The sequence below is a fragment of the Cyprinus carpio genome, chromosome B11 (genome assembly GCF_018340385.1).
Source record: "Cyprinus carpio isolate SPL01 chromosome B11, ASM1834038v1, whole genome shotgun sequence".
In the NCBI taxonomy this organism is placed as follows: domain Eukaryota; kingdom Metazoa; phylum Chordata; class Actinopteri; order Cypriniformes; family Cyprinidae; genus Cyprinus; species Cyprinus carpio.
The window spans coordinates 22,114,380-22,139,036 of NC_056607.1; the positions used below are offsets into that span (position 1 = coordinate 22,114,380).

At 36.0% G+C, this 24,657-nt stretch overlaps 2 protein-coding genes across 3 annotated transcripts in view; one reads left to right on the forward strand and one right to left on the reverse strand.

Annotated features, from left to right (window-relative positions):
- The window catches only part of LOC109063326 (AT-rich interactive domain-containing protein 3A-like), a 50,855-nt gene extending 33,559 nt beyond the window's left edge, over positions 1-17,296 (reverse strand). Inside the window, exon 1 of one of the 2 annotated variants that reach the window (XM_042734608.1) lies at positions 16,940-17,296. The gene's annotated coding sequence lies outside the window, so the exon portion shown is untranslated. The remainder of the gene's footprint in view (positions 1-16,939) is intronic. The other variant, XM_042734607.1, reaches the window with a different exon arrangement.
- Positions 17,297-19,997: 2,701 nt separating this feature from the next.
- LOC109063296 (deoxyribonuclease gamma-like) lies at positions 19,998-24,590 on the forward strand (the record flags this gene model as incomplete). The annotated part of the gene is made up of 5 exons (XM_042733455.1): positions 19,998-20,076; positions 20,155-20,293; positions 22,747-22,875; positions 23,335-23,424; positions 24,371-24,590. Coding segments are annotated over 5 exons (657 nt in total), but the record flags the coding sequence as incomplete, so codon positions are not given.
- Positions 24,591-24,657: the final 67 nt, after the last annotated feature.

Here is a 24,657-nt window from a genome sequence, read left to right on the forward strand (position 1 = left end):
GCAAACAGCGCAAACAAGTGCGTGAAGGAGAACAGACAGAACAACTCAGAGATCGCTAAACTTCTACTTCCATGTTTGCCAGTGTTTTCAGCTCATCAGCACTTTTCCCGTAATACAGAGAGAGTGTGAGTGCATGGTTGCCAGGTTGGGAAGATTGAGTTAACTACTGGAGAGAAAACGTATCGATTTAAGAAAGTTTTGATTGGGGATTTCAACTCTTGACATCTGGCAACCGCAACCATGAAAGCTTGTGAAGGCTCATTACCAATACAAGATAATGCCAAATTAAAAAGAAACGTTTTTAGGATATATAACCAGCGGACAAATATTACAGACGATTATGCTTGATAAATTGCGAGAAGCAGATATCATAAGAGTTATTAAAATACGATTTATCATGCAACTCCTTCTGTAAGTAACCTAAATAGTTGTCCCAAAAATTAAAATAAAAACTTTTCTCACTCTCGAGCCGTTTCAAACCTGTATGAGTTTCCTTCATCTGGTGAACGCAAAAGAAGATATTTTTAAGCAGACAGTTACAGTCAGCCATTGACTTCCACAAAAATGTTCTCCATTCTAATAATGTCAAAATGTTCATTTTTGGGCGAACTATCCCTTTAAAAATGACCTTAACCAATAGAACGAATTTGTTGAGGATTCAGCGGGAGAGGACGGTATCTAAGCGGGAGTTTATGGGTTAAACCACAGAGCTGGATGATTGTGAAGTCTGAGCAAACACAGGAGAGATAAAGACAGCACTAAGGGTCTAATTCCACACTGATAACCAGCGTCAGGCTGGCCTACATCCAGATTCACCACAGGGATCTCAAACCCATGCATTCACACCATACATTCAATATATTATCTATTACTTACTCCTGGCTGACCAGAAACTGATACGTCATGGTGAATGAATGTGCACAGAGAATAGCAATTACTGTTTTTTCTTTTAGGCGTGAGTGTGACAAGGTAAAAAGTGTAAAAGTTAAAAAGATTGACACTTTAATATCTTTAATACGTGCAGTGCATGACTGCACAGACCAACTCAGCCTGTTTTATACGTGCAATGTAAAGTTATGGAAATGAAACCGAAATGTTCCGGCCCGGTGACATTTTTTACTCCAGCATTGAGATCTTACGATTATTATAAACGTCAGATCTGGTTTTGGAGAAGCTACTTTGAAGCTTCTCATAATATCAAGTCAAAATAGTTTCCATTTCCAGAAGCATTTAATAAAGATATAACTATCAACCGTTTTAACAAACTCTCATTCAGTCTGCTTACATTCTCGAATACCATACGATCCATACTTTATGGTGAAGTAAAATGAAGTCCCTTTGCACATTTTTCTCTTTACATCACACAGAAATATGGTTGCCAAGCATTAATTATAACCACTGAATAACACCAAATCTAGGTTTAATATGAATTTGCATCAATCCAGTTAATCTATAAGAAACATCCAATGTGATACATAGAAACCAAACTACATTTGGGTAATTTCACATCAACAACATTTAAATATTCCTCAAGGGGACTGAGAACTAGACACCTGTTAATCAAACTGGTTATGGCAGATCAGTTGTCACGCTACAATACATACATACCAAGGAAAAGCACACTCAAATCTCTGTGCTTTCTAAATGTCTATAGTGAAATCTAAAAGGGGAATTTTTGTGCATCATTGTAAAATGATTCCCACGGTGTCAGGCTCAACACCCAGTTGGCTACAGGATTTACAAACTACTTAAAACTAGCTGAAAAGAATTTCTGATTTATGACTGTTTATATTTTATTTAGGTAATTCTCACTTTTAAAACTGTCTCACCTGGATCAACATATTAGCTCAGCTGAGAATTGATCATGTTGAGATTTTGAGAACAAATATTTATAAACATTTCCCGCAGTGGTTAATCAATAGGCTATAAGTGCTTGATGCTGATATATATGACATAGGCTAATACAGTTTTATTTTAAAAACTGAAATGTGCACATCTTTGCTGTAAAAAGTCAACATCTTTACACAATATGAAGATGGAAATTACAATAAAAACTGAAACTGACTGTTGTTAGACTTGACAAATGGAAGACATTCTATCATTATTTTATTCATAAACAAATCATTATTTAAGGTAACACTGTTTTTCTTTTCATCCATTGATCATATTTGAGATTTGGGGCTATTTGGCTTTTCATAAAATGTTTCAAACTAGTGGAAAGAAAACATTCAAAAATACGCTTTTTTTTTGTTGCTGTTACTGCACTTTATCTATGTGCATTTGTAGATTTCAATTTCAGTACACATCTTTAAATATTTTCTCCAAATTAGTTTTTCTTCTGCACTAAGACAGAAATATCCACTTTAGCATGACTAACATAAACATATTCCAAATCTGTTTTCATTGCCATTTCTTTTTCTTGCTGTTGAGACAGTATTTTCAGAATTATGACAAAAAAAAAAGAGAGAAATCCAAAATGCCTTCTGTAAAATCCTTTGACTGTAATACATCAACAAAATGAAAGGAATTTTGAAACCGGCTAAATCCAGTGCTGAGAATTCTCTTCTGGAAATGTATGCAAAATAGTGCATATTGTTTTATATGTGTGTGTGTGTGTGTGTGTGTGTGTGTGTGTGTGTGTGTGTGTGTGTGTGAGAGTGTATGTGTGTAAATGTATATTTACACACACACACACACGTATATATATATATATATATATATATATATATATATATAGCTGGTGTTGGGCAAGAGAAAAACACTTCACATCTAATTACAGCAAGAGATCCTGAGCTCAAATCTCAAGTGTCCATCTGGTGTCTCTTGAAACTGTATTTTCAATGTTTCAGAGAAAGGTGAGCCAATCACGTAACCTCGTTACCATCTCTTAAGCAGTTCCCATGACGATGGCGTGTATAAGGGCTGTGGGCAAATCTGAGGGTGAAAGCGTGGGCCTCCACATACATGACACTTCCTTCCTCAGAACAGTACGAGAACAGAAGTGCACACATGATTTCACGTGTCTGGCCCTGACCTCTTGAGGATATTGTGCCACTGAGAAGACTTGACACACAACAGATGAGAGGGCAAACCATTTACACCACACAAACTAGTTTCTTCCTTAAAATGAGGTGGGGGGGGGATTGGTACTCCTAACAAACAGTGCAAGCAAACATAAAAATCAAAAAAGGATCCAGAAGTAATGAACTGTAATCATGTTTAATAGTGAAGGAACTCAAAGTCTAAAAACAAAGTCTTCAACACCTTCTCTTCAAGGACAGGATGTACCATAACTCACCTCAGATTTACAGCTTCAAAAAAAAAAAAAAAAAAAAACTGATTTCATAGTAGTAAACACAAACAACCAAAAACATGCGTCAACAGCGAGAGGAAGTCTGGAAGACATGCGGCAAATGCAAAAGACTCATTCATTCTGCTTATGTTATAAAAAAAAAAAAAACACATTTGGCATTCCTGAACCCACAAAAAGCTGAAATTTTTATTCTGGAATCAACAATCATTCAGGATTAAACAGTTTGGTTCTCTATTGACTACTGTCTCGCTAACCTTTAGGGCAAACACTAAAATAGCAAGCCATGTAAAGAAAGCCAAAATCGGAATCAACCGTGTATCCACAGACCTTTTTTGGAGTTTCAAGCCAGCTTTCACAAATACTGTCAAGATTTAGCTAATATAGAAGAAGCTAAAGCATAAATCATTAACAATAATCTGCAAAATACAACAATCTGCAATGCTGGAATTAAAAAGACACACGTCACATGACTAGTAGCCTACAAGCATACTCTAAGAAAACGAGGAATAAAAGCTGTCACTGGGGGAGTACCATTTCAAAAGTTACTAATAAGTTCCATTTAGGTAACTATTATGTACACTTTGGTACTAATATGCACCTTTAAAATACTAATATGCCTAAAAAAAGGTACAGGTGTTCTTTTTAAAAAGGTACTGCCAAAGAGACAGCGAGCTTTTGTACCTTTTTTTTCTGAGAGTGCAGCAAAGTGAAAATAAAGTGAATAAATGTTTTAATTAAATTCAGCTATTCTGTGTCTATGTCTCACTTGCGCATCAAACTGCATTATATTACAGTACTATAAAATCTTGATCTTGTTTGTTTTCACCCTTAAAGTGACGTTGACTGCCTGTGCACCATCAAACACTTAGTCCTGAGGTGTGACATGCTAAAACTAGGTCGATCTATTTAAAATCATTACGGATTATGATCCTTTTATGACCTCAATCAAGAAGACATCGTGGAATATTAGTAATACCTTAAAAACACAGCGAAATGTTTATTCAAAAGGGTGAAAAACCTGAAGGAATAGAAGATGCATCATATAAGATATACACCTCCCTGTACATTCATCCTGTATATTAGTCCACAGATGTGTTGCAAAGTTGACTTACAACATACCGAAAAGCTTGTTAAACTACGAAATGTACATTAACCATATATGAACATTTCCTGCATCTGTTCAGTAGTCGATTACAGATCAACTAGTTTGAGAAAAAAAACAAAAAAAGTTTTCCATGAAGCAGTTTTTTACCACATTGTCCATGCACTGGGGTTAACTGTCCCTTTAACATTTGCTTTGAAACCATGTGTACTGTGAAATCACTATAATAAATAAATTTGACACACACACACACACACACACACATATTATATTATATACACACATTTTTTTTTCTAGCTCTGACTGAAATCACTGTACAACAACACTGCTCGGGTCTATAGCCGTGTTTTGTTAAATTCTCGTCTCTGTGTTCCAGAATCTTCATGTGAATGTTGTTATTGTTCTTTAACTCTTTATGATCCCCATCAACAACTGAGCTCAGAGAGAAAGACAGCTTTGTAGATAACACTGACACTTTTCAACTTTCACTACCGAGCATGCATTTGCATGTGCATTTTTTAGTATGCATTCAGTATTCATTTTCCAGCCTGTAAAGTACGTGCCTGATGGAAATAAACTGGCTGAACGAGTCAGTTGGTAGTTTGGCACAGGCCTATATTGTGAGTGGAGGGTATGTTTTTGCTTTTCAGTTAATAACAGTTGTATAAATACACAGCCTAGATGATTAATGTTGTAAATCAACAAATCAAGACTGTTGGTTTTGTTTGTGTGCAACTACGATGGCACACTGCCAGACTTAATACGCCATAATTGTTTGTTAACCAAATTAGACGATGACCAAAAATGCTCCAGAACACAGGAGCAAAGGATTCAGTTTTCTGTTACAAGAACGTCCCTCCGAGTCGCTCAAAAAGTAGCCGGGCTGAAAGAAACGCAAAAAATCAGCTGGCTGGGATTTCCTTATGGCACACTCCCAAACTGTGAAATCATCACTTTTTTGGCAGGTGCTTGAGGTGAACAGCAGTGCACCACAGAAACGTTTTAATATGTGGCTTTTGGCAAAGGCGCAGTTTGAACCCGAGCCAAGCCACTCAACTGAATCCACACAAACTCCTCCCAACACTATTCTGAATAGCTATTCTAAAGAAATGAACTCCTTGCCTTTTTCTAGACACATCTGATATGTTAAAGGCAGCGTGTATCTGTGAATGCAGCACACAAAATCCAGTTTACAGGGGATTTACAGCACACAAAGTATGTGACGTGTATAACTTCGACTTGTTTTCTTACCTCACAGTTTTGAAGCAAAAATGCTATACATGGTGCTTTCTAGTGTTGGTCCTAATGGTGTGTTCAAGTCATGTCGGATAGATCATATTTAGGAGTTGAACAAACATGAACACCATCACAAAGTTGTTATTGCGAAAGGGAAACTCTAAATTTTCTTTAAGCCCAGAGTTTCCAAGTTTGGGGTGTGTCAGTGAAAAAAACATGTCAGATGCAATAGATGCAGCCAAAGGCTATAGATATGCAGCGTCTGTATTGACGGTAAATTTATTGAAATTAATAAAATCATTATTTTTTTTGTACAATAAAATAAAATATTATATCATTGTATAATTACCATAGAATATATAATGATTTTGTTTACATGACCTTCATAAATTGAATAAAAATAGAAAAAAGCAAAAAAAAAAAAAAAAAAAAAAACAACAATGCATATTCTTTATTCATCATTTTGTAGATGTAGAGTTAAAAAAAAAAATCATTAAATTTTAAGTAAAAAATTTAAAAGGCCATCTTGTTCCAACCAAAGTGACTTGACTCATAAACACAAACTTTCCAGGAGAACTTCAATGCACTATTAGGCTACGTTTACACGGCAACGGTGTAGTCAAAAACGGAAATGTTTTTCCCCTGCGTTTTTAAAAAGTTTCACATGTACACAACAACGTTTTCAAAATGATTCGCGTTTACACATATCCGTGAAAAAGGTCAAAAATGCTGTATTACGTATGCCAGGCCAGTAGTTGGCGCTGTCACCTTGTTAGTAAACACTACCTGTAGGGTATGGGATTATTATCCTGCCATGATTCAAAACTGAAAATAAAGTTCTGAAAGGTTGAAACTAAGTGTTCGAAAGCTCAAAATCTTACAAAAAAAAGTTTTTGCAAGATCGAAAAATAAGATTTGCAAGCTTGCAAAATGTAAAAAAATAAAAAAAATCTCTGCAAACATTATGTTGTTTTTGAGATTTCCTTCTTCAGAACTGCACCGTTTTTTTTTTTACGATGTTGCGCAAAGAATTTTTCAGATTTTCAAATTTGTCAGCGTTCTCCTACTGTATTAGTTTGTTTTCCAGGTTTGAAACCTTGTTAATGGTGATCTGAAAACTGGTGTGCGAATGTGTGAAAAAAAGTTTTGAAACTCTGAAAACAGAGTTTTGCAGGCTTGCAAAGTGGTAAAAAAAATAAAATCTCTGCAAACATAATTTTGTTTTTGAGTTTTCCTTCTTCAGAAGTGCAGCACTCTTTTTTTACGGTGTTGTGCAATCATTTTTTCAGAGTTTCGAATATGTCACTGTTCTCCCAGTGTATAGGTTTGTTTTCCAGATTTGAAACCTTGTAAATAGTGATCTGAAAACTGGTGTGCGAACAGGTGAAAAAAAGTTTTGAAACTCTGAAAACTGAGGTTCGAAAGGGCGAAACTTATTACATTACATTCGCACTCCTATTGCAGACAATTTTTTCAGAGCCGAGTTTACAACACCGACTTTGCGGAGATACGCCCACACAGTTGCGAGTTTGCGACTCACGTGATTTGTGGCAGCGTTGTCACGCAGCTCCGCTCTGAAAACTCTGAAACTCAGACTGAGCGAAAAAATGAAGCTTCGCAAACTCGCAACTTAAAAAAAGCCTGGAGGGAGGGCCTTCTGCTCTTGGCCAATGCTTTGTTGTCTGCTGACGTACAGTCCAATCACAAGTCGTATTTACTGGAAGGTGGGATTGACCGACTGCTCCGCCAATGACGAAAGCGCACAGGATACGCAAACAGAGAGGAGCACGGATCTCTGGCCCACAACGGTCCGGTCTAGGTGCAAGAAGAACCGCGTCCATGGCTGGATAGCGCCGGCGGTCCCGCCAATGACTTGTCGCGGGAATTCACTTTACAAGCCAGGTAGCCACTGAGTTGGATACGCATCAATATACGGAACCTGCACGCAGGATGACTAATTTTCTGTTGACCATGGCCTGGAGATGTACATGTGTTGCCAACTTAGCACCTTTGCACCCCTTTAGCAAGTTTTTTTTCTTCTTCAAAAAAGCACGGATCTTCTGCGCCACAATCGCTTTAGGGTTTGCCCAAACCTTAAGCCTATTTAGTTTCTGAGACTTGCCGTTATTGCTGCGCGAGGTCTTTGCTTTCTCTGTCTGTGGGTCTGCTGTGTTCAGACGCACAGAGACACATATGATGTTGCTTCTCTAATTTTACACCGAGTGTAGCCGAAATCACAGCACAGTTGTTGTTTTTATCTTACTGTATTGTATTTGAGTCATCAGACGACGGAGTTTTATCAGGATTTTGTGCAGATAATGTTTTGGCGAAGGGAGAGCTGGTCACTATTTCACACTCACCTGACACGCAACAGTAAAAATGACTAACAGTATTTTTTTTTTTTAGTTTGCACCAAATACAGTATGTGGGCAGAGAGAGGCCAACAAAAAAAAAATGTAATAATAAATAATAAATGTGCATTTTCAGAAGAAGCGAGCTGAAAGTGAGTACCGGCTGCGGAAAGTGAGTCGTTTCGCTGCGTGAGGTGAGTGTGTATATTGATGCAACCGCCGGCCTATCAAAAACTCAGTGGCTACTGGCCATGTAAAGTGAATTCCGCAACAAGTCGGTAGCCTTATTTTTGGACCGGACCGGACGCTATCCAGCCATGGACGCGGTCTCTTCTTGCAGCTCTAGACGGGACCGCCTTGTGGCCAGAGATCGTGCATCCTCTGTTTGAGTATCCTGTGCGCTTTCGTCATTGGCGGAGCAGTCGGTCAATCCCACTTCCAGTAAATACGACTTGTGATTGGACTGTACTCAGCAGACAACAAAGCATTGGCCAAGAGCAGCAAGGCCCCCTCCCTCCAGGCTTTTTTTTAAGTTGCCGAGTTTGCGAAGCTTCATTTTCGCTCAGTCTGAGTTTCAGAGTTTCAGAGCGGAGCTGCGTTGACAACGCTGCACATCACGTGAGTCGCAAAATCGCAATGATGTTGCATCGGGCTACAGTAGTCTTACGCAAGTGTAGCCGCCCAGTTTTCCGTTGTAAAATCACCAGCACAGTTGATAGGCTGCAATAGGAGCAAATCTACGCTCACCACAAACTTACTGTATGTGAATATTAGTTGATGCCCTTTGCATCAATGACGGTAAAAGTCGAGGTTCGCCCTTTCAGAACCTCAGTTTTCAGGTTTCATGGTTGCAACTTTGTTTTCACCTACATTCGCACACCAGTTTTCAGATCACACTATTTACAAGGTTTCAAATCTGGCAAACAAAATACACTAGGGAGAGAGACTCATTGACATATTGAAACTCTGCAAAAACATGAGTTTTGCCACACCGTAAAAAAGAGTGTTGCACTTCTGAAGAAGGAAACAGCTCAAAAACAAAAATTTATGTTTGCAGAGATTTTTATTTTTTTTTTACCACTTTTGCAAGCCTGCAAAACTTGTTTTCACGAGTTTCAAAACTGTTTTTTTCACACATAGCTTTCGCACACCAGTTTTCAGAAATCACCATTAACAGGTTTTCAAACCTGGAAAAACAATCTAATACAGTAGGGTCAAACGCTGAACAAAATTTGAAAATCTGAAAACTTTCTTTGCGCAACATCGTAACAAAAAAAAATTGTTGCAGTCCTGAAGAAGGAAATCTCAAAAAACAACTTAATGTAAGTTGCAGAGAATATTTTTCTGAAGTTTACCAGTTTGCACCAAGCTTGCAAATCTTAGTTTTCGATCTTGCAAAACTTCTTTTTTGTAAGATTTTGAGCTTTCGAAACAAGTTAGGAACTTTATTTTCAGTCGCTTCAGTTTTGAATCATGGCAGGATAATAATCCCATAGTAGGGAAGTGACGGTTATACAGTACATTGGAACACCATTACTAAAGTTTTTACTTTATTTGCAAAGAAGTCTTCTGTCTGCTCATCAAGCCCCCCTGCACATTTATTTGATTCAAAAAATGACAGAAAAAAAAAACAGTAATATTGTGAAATATTTATTACAACTTAAAATAATAGTTTTTCTATTTGAATATACCTTAGAAAAAAAAATAATTTATTCCTGTGATGCAAAGATGAATTTTCAGAAGTATCAGATCCTAATTACTCCCGCCATCCGTAAACACCAGTCTAAATCCCATGAAAACTCGGAGGATACAGGTCTATCACATGATTTATCTAGTGTTGCAAATCAGTTCTGCTGTACATCTATTTATGTCAGTGTGGAATAAAGCTGAATTATTCTGATTTATGAGGGTGAGGGTGGGAAAACGTTCTTGTCTAAATATTTGATGAATAAAAGGTTAAAAAAAGAACTGCATTTATCAGCCAAAAATAAAAATATTCTAATATATATATTTTCTTTTTATATTTTTCTTTACCAGCAACTACTTTTATCAGATCTTAACACCAGGTACTTTCCTTGCTGTCGAAAAAGTAGTTGACCTTTCAATTTAAAAAAAATGAGAAAAAAAAAAATTAATGACCCCAAATTATGACCAGTAGCGTATATTGTTATTACAAAAATATTTATATTTTAAAAACAATTTTTTTTTTTTTTTTTTACTTTTTATTCATCAAAGTATCCTAAAAAATATCACATGTTTGAAAAAAATATTAAGCCCGCAGGAATATTTCCAACTTTGATAATGAATCATCATATTAGAATGATTTCTAAAGGATCATGTGATAATGATCCTAAAAAATCATCCAGCTTTTGCATCACAGAAAATAAATTGATAATTAAAGTATATAACCATTGTAAAGTAACAAATTATTTTAAATTGTAAAATATTTCACAATATTATCATTTTAATTTCTGTATTTTGATCAATATTAATGTCAGGCTTGATGAGCAGAAGTTGAAGAACTTCACTTATTCAAAAAACATTAAAAATAGTAATGTTTCCAAACTTTTGACCTGTACTGTATGTTGAATATGATGCGTCTCCGCTGTTGGGTGTAATATTGGTGAAGTAAAGCAAAGCGTTAACAAACTCTTGAGCAGCAACAACAGTACCATGTACTCCGCCATTGTTGTGTATGTTTGTTCGTGCTTGCCTTTAAAATCGACATGTAATGCGCATGACGACACCACGTATTGGGTGTTTACATGCTGTTTTTGTGTAAATGAACAGGCAAAACGCATAAAATGTTTCCTGTTTTTGGCTGACAACATTGTAAGGGAAACAGGTCAATTTAGCTCAAAGGGAATCATTTAAGATTTTAAAGGGAATTTGAACAGAATCACTGCTGTTTTTGCCCTGACGTTATGTTGAAACGTCCTCACCAGCGATGTCATCTGAAACGAGCGGTAACAAAACATCAAATATGCGCTGGATATTAATATCCAAAGTATAGTGAAAACACTTAAAATTAGCACCAGTAACACAAGATCGGCAGAATTAAGGCGTTGACAGATAAAACGTTCTTGACGCACACAAAAACAAGATTACTTTCTCAAGAGGGATATGAAATAAGGCTTTAAGAGGAATGATAAAGTTTACGGCTGATATAAAACGAATCTAACACATAACAACCACACGCACTCATTAACACACAACTTGCAGGAAGATTCAAAGTATCTTAGGAAAGAATGAGTTTAAAGAGGAGTTGAAAAATGTGAAACAAAACTTAAGAAAATACGTGACAGCAATACGGAAATCTCAGTAACGGGACTGTGCCCTGCGGTTGGGAAAATGAACACATATAAAAACTCACACACGAACTCTCAGAATGAGGTTTAAAAAGAGTATAAAGAACACTGAGTTCCTCAATAGGTGGATAGACAGACCAGTAAAGATTGAGACTCAATGGAGACTACTTGGTTGCCGGAAAAAAATTGTTTCGGGGTTCCCTTTGTTGTCCGGAAAAGTAGCAGTTGCGACAGGCTGGTGCAGGCGTTGAAGTGACGTCTTGGGAAGCCCGGTTGGGCGTAGTTTCTTTGAAGATGCCAGAGTTGTGGACTGGGCTGCATGAAGTTGAAAAGGGCACTCGAGGTCAGACTCGGAGCACACAGCGTTACAAAACTTAACTCAGAACACGAACTCTCAAACGGAAAAAAGAAAAGAAACTAAAAGTAAAAGAACAGAAGTAAAGTTTGACGAAAGACTAGTTGGTGTTTATTCATCACGTGGCTAATTTAGCAGCAGGCGTGCAGGCCGAAGCACGCTGGAACTGGCGCTCGAAGAACGCTAAAAGTGATGACAAACATGACTAAAAGCTAAAGCTAAAAGCAAAAGCTAAAAGCCGCATGACTGATAGCAAAAGCTGAAAGCTAAACGCTTAAAAGATATTTGATGGTGTCCTCAGTATTTAAACTGGCCTTTTGTCCCACCTCAAATCGTTGTCTGGAAACCCAATTAGATATTGTCTTTTTTCTCAGTGTGTTCAAGTTTGTCCCACCCATTCCATAAATCATATGTTATCTTATCAAGCTCGTTGTCCCGAATTTTCCCCGCTCTTGCAGGGTATAATTTGGACATGATTCCCTATAACAAAGAATATGATACATTTGACAAATAACTGATGGTCAGAAACGTTTCAAGCAAGAATATTCGAACACACACACATACCTAAACATGAATATGATCCCCTTAAGCTATTCAAGAGTTATTTAAATAGACATACACAATAAGTTATTAGAAACATTAATATCAAATGTGTCGGTTACATAAATGATATGGATTTAAGCAATGGACTGATATCCATTTAGAAGTCTTTTTTGAGTTCATTTTGGGTGCATATATGCATTGGAAGGCATTCTCTGTGCCATTCTGGGGAGTAGTAAGGATATGTCCTGTGGAGACCAGAGGGGTTAACAGGTCTCCTTAGGAATTTCAGTTGGTTTTGCTAGGTGGGGGAAGTCAATCCAACGATCTTGTTTACATCTCATGGCTTTACATGTGAGGGGTCAGGGACTGTCCATCTCTTCGATTACTTGCCCCAAATTAGACAATCTCTTCTCGAATTGAAATTGTCAATAATTGTTCTAATGGTGTTAATGTTGAAAGCTCTTCTGTGAAAGAGTTGGTTATCAGACCTGTGGGTGCTAGGAGTTGATTTACAACATCCTGCCTTTCTGTGGAATTCGGCTCATGTTTCAACCAGGCTCCCGATCGAATCTTTAATTTGTCTGGTTCACGCTACAACATTGTCGTGTAAATGGCCCCTTTAGTCGATAACGACTATAATGATGCCTTTCGGTAATACTGGGTTGATTCAGTAGCTGCCGATATGCGGCTGCTTTCAAAAGCTCCCTTGTGCAAGTGAGCGGCACTCTGTGAAGAGCAACAACGGTTTCTATTTACAACGTATTTTGCAGCGTTGAGCACTGTAGCCAATCACAGACATGTTTATTGAGCATGTGAACGCAATGGCCAATCAGAGGCTCTTTAAAGTCAGAATCCACAATTTTGCTCAACGTAAGCTCTGTGCGAATTATTTTGCTCTTAACGACAAAGTATAAACCAAAATAAACAACGTAAATAAGAGATTCATTTTGTAGAATAGAAAGGTTTTTTCGATTATAAAAGAGTTTTCTCTTAGTCAGTGAGCTCGGGCTGCGTCTGAATTAATAGCTTCAATGATTATAAATAGAGTGCTATTTGCTCCATTCGTAATTTGAATAAAAGTTTAATTTTTCATGCTGCTATGAACACACTGCAAAGTTTCAGGAGTGACGACCGTATTTAAATGCAGGACTGAATCTGAAGTTGCGATGTTTGGCATAATAATAACCACAGCAACATACATAACATCTGAAGACTATACTAATATTTAGTGTATTAATTACTTATATGTATTAATAGCATTGATAACTAATTTTATTTATATTTTTATTATAAAATAGTAAAAAAAAAAAATGTTGATATGGCACCAGAATTGGAAACGACTCGAGAACCGTGGAACTGATTCAGTACTAGTTTGTACAATATTTTTGTTTAAATGGTGCTTTCTGTTTCACTTGAGTAAAATGTTGCTCAACAGCTCTGTGCTGAAATGGCCGCCGTGATTATTCCAAGTAAGATATGTTCCTGGATCAACATTAATGCCCAAAAATACAGACTTAACCCAATCCCTACCCCTAACCCTACCCATAATTTATTCCTATAATCAGAGGGAAATGATAGCTGATTAACAAGGGTGTAGAAGCACCTTATCCTGATTGTAAGCCTAAAACTGACCTTTCCTGAAAAGTTCTCTCTCAATTCTGATTGGTTGATTGGAATGCTGTTCCAGGATCAACAAGGATGTTGATCCAGGAACATGTTGTACTTGGTGAAATCACGCTCGCTGTACTGAAATGGCCACACCGAGACACACATATGGATTAATCTAAAAACAGAGCAGTTCCTTTCTTGAGCTGCGACACTAGATATCTGATCCCGCTCAACATTACCTAGTAACACACGAAGCTGAAACCAGTTTGGCCAGCTCAGAGCAGAGTTTGCCAACCTGAAAACCTGCTAATAAGATGGCGGCTGATACGGTTGTGTCTTTCTGATCAGGACACAGGTGTGACAGGATGCAGAGTCTCATTCCTGCTCACACCTCCCCTTATCAGTTCAAATCCCACACACACTTATTTCACACACAAACAACCCCGGGACTCACTACACATCCCATATGCAGGTCACCAACCCCCTTCCCAATACACAGAACGCAGCTGCAAAGAATCTGTGTTTATGGTACATGCACGTTAATTATAAAACACGGAATTAGAATTAAAACAACTTTTCTGACCTATCATGCACCGAACAAGCATCACAGTTCCTCTTCTGGTGCTGTCCCTTTCTGTTTGTTTTACAGCTAACTTCTATCCTTATGCATGTCATGCAAATCTGCTGACAAACAGACTCTTTATATTATCTCTACTCTAGCCACAGGACCGGTATAGAATCACGTCGTCTGGCACACTGAAAACTGAACCACACTATTAGAAATGCACGTCTGTGTTGTGAACGTTGCTTCCTGTGCACAAGTTTGAGACAGTACCATCTCTTTAGACTCAGCTTGTTAGGTCTTTAAGACCTGAAATATATCACCGAACACGTCTTTAACACTAATCCGCTCTCCCTCTCAGGCCAAAGGGCATTTAGCAGGAGGCCCCGTAAACCAACACATGAGATTTTTAATAGTGCCTTAAAGCACCTGACAGCAGACAAACAAGCCACAGTATTAATTTTTCCAAAGGAAAACACCCTCCATATCATATTAAAAAGTTGTCCAATTTGTCCCAAGTTTCAAATTAAAGGCCACAAACAACACACACTTTGTTTTCCATCCTGCTTTTGAGCACCCAAATTATGGACGTTTCTCATTTATCTTTCTATGGAGTCAACAAGACATTTAAGGAAATCTTGTCTCGTCCAAGATTCATTATAGGCCTTGATATAAAAGTAAACATTATGCATAGATGAATTCATTTTTATGTTTGATTACAGAGTTCTCCAATAAAATATATTCAATGTACTAAAAAAAAAATGAAACATTTTACCTTAGTTCTGTAAAGTTTCAAACGTTCACTCGGATCCTGACTAAAAATGCTGTATTATGCACACCAGGCCAGTAGATGGCCACGTCAATTTGTAAATAAAAACTACACAGCCTGAACATGTAATAGGCATGTGCATATCAACACTGTTTTCACAAATTTGCATTTTGTTAGTTTACATGGGGAGGTTAACAGTATCATTTTCAAAAACTTTCACTTTGAAACATGTTTATTAAAAGTTTCGTTTTCAAGCCAACACTATTGACGTATAAATGAACGGCCAATTCCCATTAAAAAGTTTTCCATTTGTAATGTAATGTAATTCGTAAACACCCCCTAAATGCCTGCGTATACCAAGATTAAGCGTGGGTGGAAACTGAATTAAATATCTTTTCCAGCTGTTGCTGCAAATCGTACCGTGCACATGACGTGTGTAGTGTTTCAGTACAGTGTGTGATGAAGCTATGTGTAGTCTAAGCAAACAAATGTGCTTTTCTGTTTATGTGGAACAGAAATCTAATCAAGGCTGGAGAGTATCTGCTCTGTGCTAATTTAAACAGGTCATTAAGAATGGACAGAATGAAATCAAATCAGTCTTAACCCATATTTCCAACAGGACTATTTGAGAGAGATAAATCCATATTTTATATATATATATATATATATATATATATCTATATGTTATATATATATATATATATATATATGTGTGTGTGTGTGTGTGTGTGTGTGTGTGTGTGTGTGTGTGTGTGTATGTATATATTTAATTTTTTTTTTTTTTTAACACACATTAAGCAACATTTCTGTGTTAGTGTTGGCTAACACTGCAGTCCTTTGGCAAGATGTTTCGGAACCCTTTAAAACATCAAGAGAAATAAACAAAAAAACAACAAAACATCAGTAACACAATGAACATTTTCACACAAAGCGACAACCACAATTATGTCAAAAATAAGATTCACACTTTCCTATTGTTGATCATTCATCAGTTCTATCAATAAAAGCCACCAGATGAAAACAATATTACACAACAACACCAGTACACCACTGCATCTTCTAATATTTCCCTTTTTCCGTTTATTGTTATTGCATAATTAAAAACGTATTTTAATGCAATATTTTAAATTGAACAGTTAGATAACCTAAAATAAGGAAGAACATTTGAGCACATTTAGAATGTAAACTACTTCACATAAATAGAATTGATTATATTATTATTAAATTATAATATTGTTTCTATTTAGTGTTGTTATCATTAATAAAAAAAATTGTAATTATTGCGTCCGCAGAAAAGTATTGTTCTGCATATTAGCTATATGACACTTAAAAAGGCAAATTTTATGCAAAAAGTAAAAATGCATGCAATAAAACAAAATCAATACACTACTTCCACATCCACAAGATCAAAGATTATCGACCTAGACACAAAAAAAGGTCATTAAAATATTACTTACCTTATTAAAACTACATCTATAAGTTAAAATCGGAAAATACATAAAGAAACAACCCGAGAATTTAAGCTGTATTTATTTGCATATACACATCGCGTGCCTGAAGGCAGTTAGTGTATGTGTATGTGTCGAGTGTTTATTCTGAAGGCTGTAAAATACACTGACACCAAAACTACTGCCAGACAAACACATCATCAGATGATCAGCGTTAAACAACCAAAAACACTCTTTAAAACTCAGTACACCAGAGACGCAATGCACTTCCCATGCAGTCATCACAAACAGGAAAATGTGAATGTAACATTAGGCTCAGAGGAAAAAAGATACACTTCACTCACCAGTTTAACTTCCGTTTAGTTTTTTTTTCTTGGGAAGCGGAAGGAACATTCCTGATTTCCCCGTAAAAACAAGCCGCTCGCGACGCTATCCGTCAATTTTGGATCACAGTCACGAACGCACGAGAGCCTATAGAAACAGTATGGCTCGTGCTCTGTCTAAAGCGCGTCTCTCTTCCTCATTTGATTTCGATATAGAGGTTAATTTGGCAGTAACATCATATGTGCGTCTAATCTGAGGCGGTGCTGCGGGCGGCGAGTCAAGCCATTGGTTGACAAACAGCAATCAGATGCAAATTCCAAACCTCTGAATCAATGGGGCTGCCTTCCCCCATTCTATAGGAAACATCTACAAATGACTCGACGCTGATAGATACACGAAGGGTGCCGCACTTGATGACCTTTGCGCTTAAGACTTGCGTTAGGGCCTGGTGATACATTTGCGTCGATGATCGAAACCCATTGAGAAAAGCCGCACATTAAGATCTGTGTGTGTTTGAGTGTGTGTGTGTATTTATATGCATGCATATATACGCTATACGATGCTATTTATACATTTGGCGACGTTCCCTGCCAGGGGCCCTTCCCTTTTATCACAGGCTGCTGTAGTGTTCTCGTGCAAACATGTATAGCTGTACATCGTCGATTATCATTAATAAACAACCAGAAGCGTTGCGAGGAACAAACGATAATTAATAACGAATTGAACTCGTTTAGGATTTGATTTGAAACAAGTATATTTTAACAGCATTTAATGGCCTAGGTATAAACATTCAATGTGTTTATTATAGTCAACCTAAACAAAAAATGCAATAAAGTTAATATAGGCAGGGATAGATTATGGCATTATCTGAAATGATCTGATTAGGTGTGATATAAAAGTGTTTTGTTTATCAAGTAGAGGCCATTTCTAAGAACTGATGCATGCACGTATCAGGTTAAAGTACAGAAACGTTTGCACAGTGTTTAGTTTCCACCTACTGGACAGAGCAAGTGTTGCATTTTCAGACAAAAGCTGTCACTGACTATCATGAAGGTACTGATAAGTAGCATTTGGGTACCAAGATGTACCTTACTTACTTAACTTTTTTTGAGCAATGTTGGGCACTTTTTTATTAAGAATGGGTAATAATTTTCTATCTGGATATTTTGGATTGGTCGTGGGACCTGTGTTTCACCTGGATCCACGTTGATGGCAACATTGCTGAAAAAGTTGCACAGTGTATCATCACCCTAAGGCACCACCTTTTAAGTTTAAATAATGTACAAAAGTGTAACTTTTAAATGGGTACCGCCCCATGCAGTGGCAGCTTTTGTACCTTTTTTATGCTATTGCATTTCAAAATATCAAGCTGTGAGAGGCACACTTTTCATAAAACAAATCCTGTAACACATTTCACAGAAATGATCAAACAATGGATATGCTGTTCAAAATGAAGACAATACATCACTTTCTAGAGGACATGTAACCTGTGGTTATTTTGGCGAGGAGGGAAACTAACTTCAATAAGGAACATATACACCATGAGCGCAGCTGATTAAAATTAATTGTTAGTACAGAGAAAAGCTCTAACCTTTTATCAGATGCCGTGGTTTGATATGTATAATGTAATGGCATTCATGTTCAAGTTTCTGTACTTTTGGAGCCCCTGTATTGATCATTAAAAGAACTGTGATATTTCTAGTGAAGAAACATTTATAAAGCTGTTTCAAATTATTTTATTTGCTTCAGATATTGTCTAGTGTTCACAACATACACTGACACTCATAATAAAAACATGAACACAACTGATAAAGCTGCAGATTTCAATGTCAAAATTAATCCTCAAAAGTTAATACATTTATTAGCATAGAGTAACTCCAGGCATATAATGTACCTTATATTTAGGCTTCATAAATACATCAACCACAACCAAGACATAGGCCTACAAATGATTTTAAACGTATTTTGGTAGATCTACAAGATGTGATCTATTGATGCAACGCATGACAAACAGAGCTAAAGGCACACCTTAAGGAAAATGTGCTTTTCATTACTTCCATATTGTACGACTACAGATAACATATATATGTTTTTTTATTAAACTAATGAAGCAGCACATTTTGTGGGGAAATTAAACCATTAAAGTGGTTTGTTTAAAAAAAAGGTGGGACAAATGTCACGCAGAAGTGATACAATGTTGTTTTGCATAGCATACAAGTTAATACTTGCTCAAAGCAATCTCTTTTTATTAAAGTTTGTCTCTTTTTTATCACAAATAAAACTGAATTTTCATTTAATACTCATTATTTGAACCTAATAAATGTATTTTAAGCTTCAAAATTAGGGGGTTACCCACAAATACCATATTTTTAATAGAATGAAAATGAAAAAAATTAACAAGACCTTTGTTTCAAAATATATACAGTATAATAAATTTATTGTTTCTTATTTGCTGCATAAATCTATAAGATTTTTTTAAATATTAAATATTAGATAAAATTAACGAAATATCAATTTTGCATTGCTGCCCGAGATGTTCAACTTAAAGAAAACTTTATATCATTGTGAATTATGTAGAATTATGTATCTTACTGAAAAGTGAGCGTCTAAGGTACGTTAGGCTTTCGTGCCATCTAGTGGTTGAGAGGAGAATACAATTAAAAGTTGTACCCTATATATTTTTACAAGACATACTAATTCTTGTTTTGACTATTTTAAACAGATGTCAAATAGTCTCTGAGTTGTCATCAAATATTTTGTCTTTTTTAACAACTTTGTTTTTAAAATGCATTTTTTAAATATTTTTTTTCTTTATACATTAGTTTTTTCAACAACTGCAGTACTAATGTTGCTGGTGGAGAAAAATTAAAAGTAACTGGAGATATGTGTTTGTGCACCGAAATATTTGCACTTGTTCATTTAATATTTCTACATGAATAAATCAATCAATATATTGAATACATTTAAATAGAGAGGACATACATGTCAAACAAAACAATGTTAAATATTCTGAACGTGAATACGAGCATGATGCACTTTAATTTCTATAAAACATCCAAATGAATCCATTCTATCCATCCAGACACTCAAGCTGGGGATGAAGACGCTTCTGCTCGAGAGCCGTTCGTCGTGTGGTTTTCATCTCCAAAAACTGGAGAGACATTTACAGAGTGAAAAGTGTACCTTACCTCTATAAAAGTGATGGAATGATGACAAACATGTCTTTCAACAGAAATCCAGGATTTCGTCATTATTCCTATCCACAGGGCTCCAGAAGCGGCTGTAAAAGAAATCGATGAACTGTACGATGTTTATCAGAATGTTTCACAGCTGTGGAGATCAAACATAAGCGTTTCTCAATCCAGATTTCCAGCTAACGAAATTATGTTCGAAAAACGTTTTAATAACGTTCACTTTGGTTATAGAAATGTTATTTCCGAATGTTACCTGAACATTCCAAACTTCCAGTTTTTAAAAGATTTTTCGCTGTTATTTGAATGTTAAAGGAACATTCCATTTTATCACTTTGGAAACATTATGGGAATGTTACTTTTAAAGGTGACCTATTATGCCCCTTTTTACAAGATGTTACATTGGTCTTGGGTGTCCCCAGAACGTGTCTGTGAAGTTTCAGCCCAAAATACCCAACAGATCATTTATTATAACAGCTAAAAAAAATTCATTTTTCGGGCGCATCTAAAAAAAAGAGCTGTTTTGGAGTGTATTGCTTTAAATGCAAATGAGCTGCATATTCCCGCCCAGTCTCCAAAAGAGGGCGTTGCGTATACATCTCTCTGCATTGCACATCTACAGCAATAAACAGTCAATAGAAGCAACATAACAGAGAGAGAGAACCGGTGTTTAGCCGTACATATGGGAAGCCAAATGCACTGAAAGTAGGACGAAACAGCGCAATGTTACAGATCAATGGACCGCGCTACAGAACGAATCTCGCGCTACGAATGGCACAAACTAATCATACAAGCTCGGTGCTGATAAGTTAAAAATAATTAATGTACACACACAAATACGGTTAAAAGGCTAAGCACTATAACAACATGACATTCACAAAGGAGTCTGGAGTGATACACTTAGATTTTACCTTGAAAAACAGAAGTAATCCACAGCGTCCTCAGCAGCTCAGATGTTGGGAGAAAATTAAGACTATTATGTTCAGTCTTACATTCAAACACAGAGCATCGGGAATGCTTGCGAGTCATTGACTACGTTTACATGGACATCAGTAATCTATTTACCTTATTCTAAATAACACAATATTATGATTAAGGTGTTTAAATTAGTTGCTTTTAGAATATTCCCGTTTTACGTTATATTGCATAGACCGATTAATGGCACACATCATTACGTCACCACGTGGCGCCATCCGACGTCCCCTCCAGAATTTCACGTATAAACATACAGAATCTTAAATATAATATAAACATGGTAGAATTTTTATCAGAGTATTGTCTCAACCCATTTGTGCCCAAATTTTTCTGAATGGTTTCATGCATATAGTCATGTTAATAGTGTCCTATGTGAACATGTTCTGCATTTATTTTTCCCAGGTTTTAGTTTATTTTCTTGAAAATCATATTAGAATGTGTGGGAACTATAGCTGCCGGTGGGCAAATATGTTGTATTCACCCCTTCAATGTAGAGCATTTGGCATCTAACTCAAAATAACTGTTTTCAACAGATCAATCTTTATTCATAAACAAATTAATTATGCATAAAAGTCGAAGAACATTCGATGCAAACCCCCCAAAAAGTTGCATCTAGCTTATAATCTCTTGAATATAAAAACACAATGAATCCATTTGTCTTAAAATGGTGGAACATGGTATCGTATATCAATAAGTTAATTAAAAATAAATAAATAAAAATAAATAGGATTAGGAAAATATTACATCTATATAATAAAAAGGGTATACCTGAAAGAAAATTACGCATTTAACTGTTTGGTTACCAACATTCTGTAAAATATCTTCTTTTGTGTTCAACAGAAGAAAGAAACTCATAAGTTTGCAACTTGAAGATGACACAATGATGACACAATTTCCATTTTTGGGTGAACTTTCCCTTATGTAAGCATTTTTATTATAAGTAGCCTACAAGGAGTACTGCAGTGAAGGTACACATAGTTTTATAAATTCACATAAAACATGTTTGCATACTATACTTTGTGATGTAAATATGTAAAATATCACATATTTTATGAATAGGCACATATTGATTAGGTCAAATGGATACACCCTGACAAAAGTCCTTGATATTCATGAAATGAATGATATTCTTTTTAAAATATATGATTATTTAAATAATTATCATGTGTAGACTACACCCATGATTGTTTGTTTATTTATTTACTTATTTTCATTCTTAGAAGTATGTTAGTTAAATGAAAATAAATAAATAAAAATAAATAGAATGAAGAAAATATTACATCTATATAATAAAAAAGGAATGCCTGAAAGAAAATTACGAATTTTTTTTAGGTCCACAGAATTCAATGGCTGACTGTAGTAGGTGATTTCATATAATATTGTAAATGTAAAGTCATTACTTGTCTGAATTTCAGCATTACAATGGAATCATAAGCTACTAGTCATAAAATGAATTAGGGTCCTTGACCAATTAGAATAAAATGCATCCAAACTGGATAAAGGGGCCTCAATATTTTGCCCCTTACAAGACATAATGTCATAAAAGGGAGAAAAAGATCATCTACAGCAATTATTCCCATGTGTTAGCTCTTTATCTTTCCATTCTTCCTTTTGTGTGACTGACTGAAGTTTGTAAACTGCTGCTGTCACTTGAAAACTGGAGCCTGTGGTTATGTTCCAGAGAGACAGTTGGTTAACATCTGTCTGCACTCAGAAACTGAGTTTGTGTGGCTGACAGTTGACAAGCTTGACATGTCAGTGAAGAAATCTACCAGATGTGCTTACCACAGGTAGGCAGATAAACATAAATCTAACCTAATTTGTGGACTCCTATAATAAGGCCATGAATCAACAACCTTGTTGGTCTTGGAACAACGTTCCTAGATTTTAGGGTCAGGTTACATTTATGCATTTAGCAGATGCTTGTATGCAAAGAGACTGGCATTGCATTCAACATGAACAATTTTTTCAGTTCATGCTTTCCCTGGGATGTGAACCCATGACCTGGGTGTTTACAGCCTTAGTAAGAAGTGCACTCATAATGGTTTAGCATAAAAGCATAAACTAAATAACGAGTTAGTCAAGTTTTTCTGATGTTGAAACACTTCTTGAGTGTCTAAAATGAAAGTGTAATAGTCACATTGTCAAATCTGTCTGTAAACATCCATCTGATTTTATGAAGGATAAACGTCCACGTCTCAGTTAACGTCATGTGACGACCAACACATTCCCATTTTCTTGTGCTGCAGGGTCGTCCTCTGCGGAGAGAAGATGATTGAGGCTGTGAATCCTGAATCAGTGGAGGCATTTAGTCTAAAAGAGGAATTTGGCCTCACTGAGCCAGAGGTAAATATAATCTAAAGAGATTCTAAACTACTGTTCATAGTTTAGGGTTAGTAAGATTATTTTAATGTGTTTACAAGAAGTCTCCTCTGCTCACCAAGGATGGACTTATATAATCAAAAATTCAGTAAAAACAGTAAAACTGTAAAATATTATTTCAATTTAATTTCAATTTTTAAAATTGAATTTATTTCTGTTATCAAAGCTGAATTTTCAGAATCATTACTCTAGAAATCTTTCTGATTTGCTGCTCAATAACATTTATGATTATCATCAGTATGGAAGCAGTTGATTAATGTATTTATGGAAACATCCAGCATTTAGTTGAAATAGAAATATTTTGTAACATTATAAATGTCTTTAAAGCTGACTTTAAATAATTTTATTAATTTTATTTCTTAAAAACAAAATGTTACTAAGCCCAAACCTTTGAACGGTTGTGTCTTAAGTAACAAAAACAGAAGTCACTGAGCTCTGACGCTCACTAGAAGAAAAAAAGAAATGAAAATTGACAAATGACAAGATTAAGGGAGAACAGTGCAAGTTGTCACATAGGTTTTATCTCAGTTATGCTTTTTTTCTCTTGCAATAGCCTAATTTTGAGAGTTGATTTCAAACACCTAGTTTAATCTCTGTCGGCTATTTAATATTCTGTTTTTACATAAATCACTAAAAGTTGTTAAATGCAAAAATATGCTGTATGTGTATGTCTTTTTAATACCGTTTTTCAAACAGGTAGCCTATTATTTACACATCAGTGTCAAACATGCACCACTATAGTTAAAGTGTGTTTAATCAACTACCTTTTCTCCTGGATTAATAACCTGCAAGACTTAAAAGTTTACTATACACAAACCTGACAAAATAAACTAACCTTAAGAAGTATTCATTAAGAGTAAGCCATGACAACTTGCCCCGGGCAGTAAAGCAAACCCTTAACAGCTGTGTGTCTGTTCTGCGGGCAGTGAGTGATCATTTCCCGCTCTGCATCACTGTAAACAAGCGCAGACGAGAGGATAACAACCTTCTCCATTTACACTTTTACTGCTGGCCTGCTTCATTAGTCCTACAGATGAGAATGAGAAACAGCTTACAAGAAAACAAACGAGTTCTAACAGAAAGCCAGTGTTCAGTGCTTTACTTTTTTGCTGTGTTTTTGTAGAGAAGAGCAGAAATGTTTGATTGAATGATAATGACAAGTTTCCAGTGCTTGTTAATTATGAACCAGC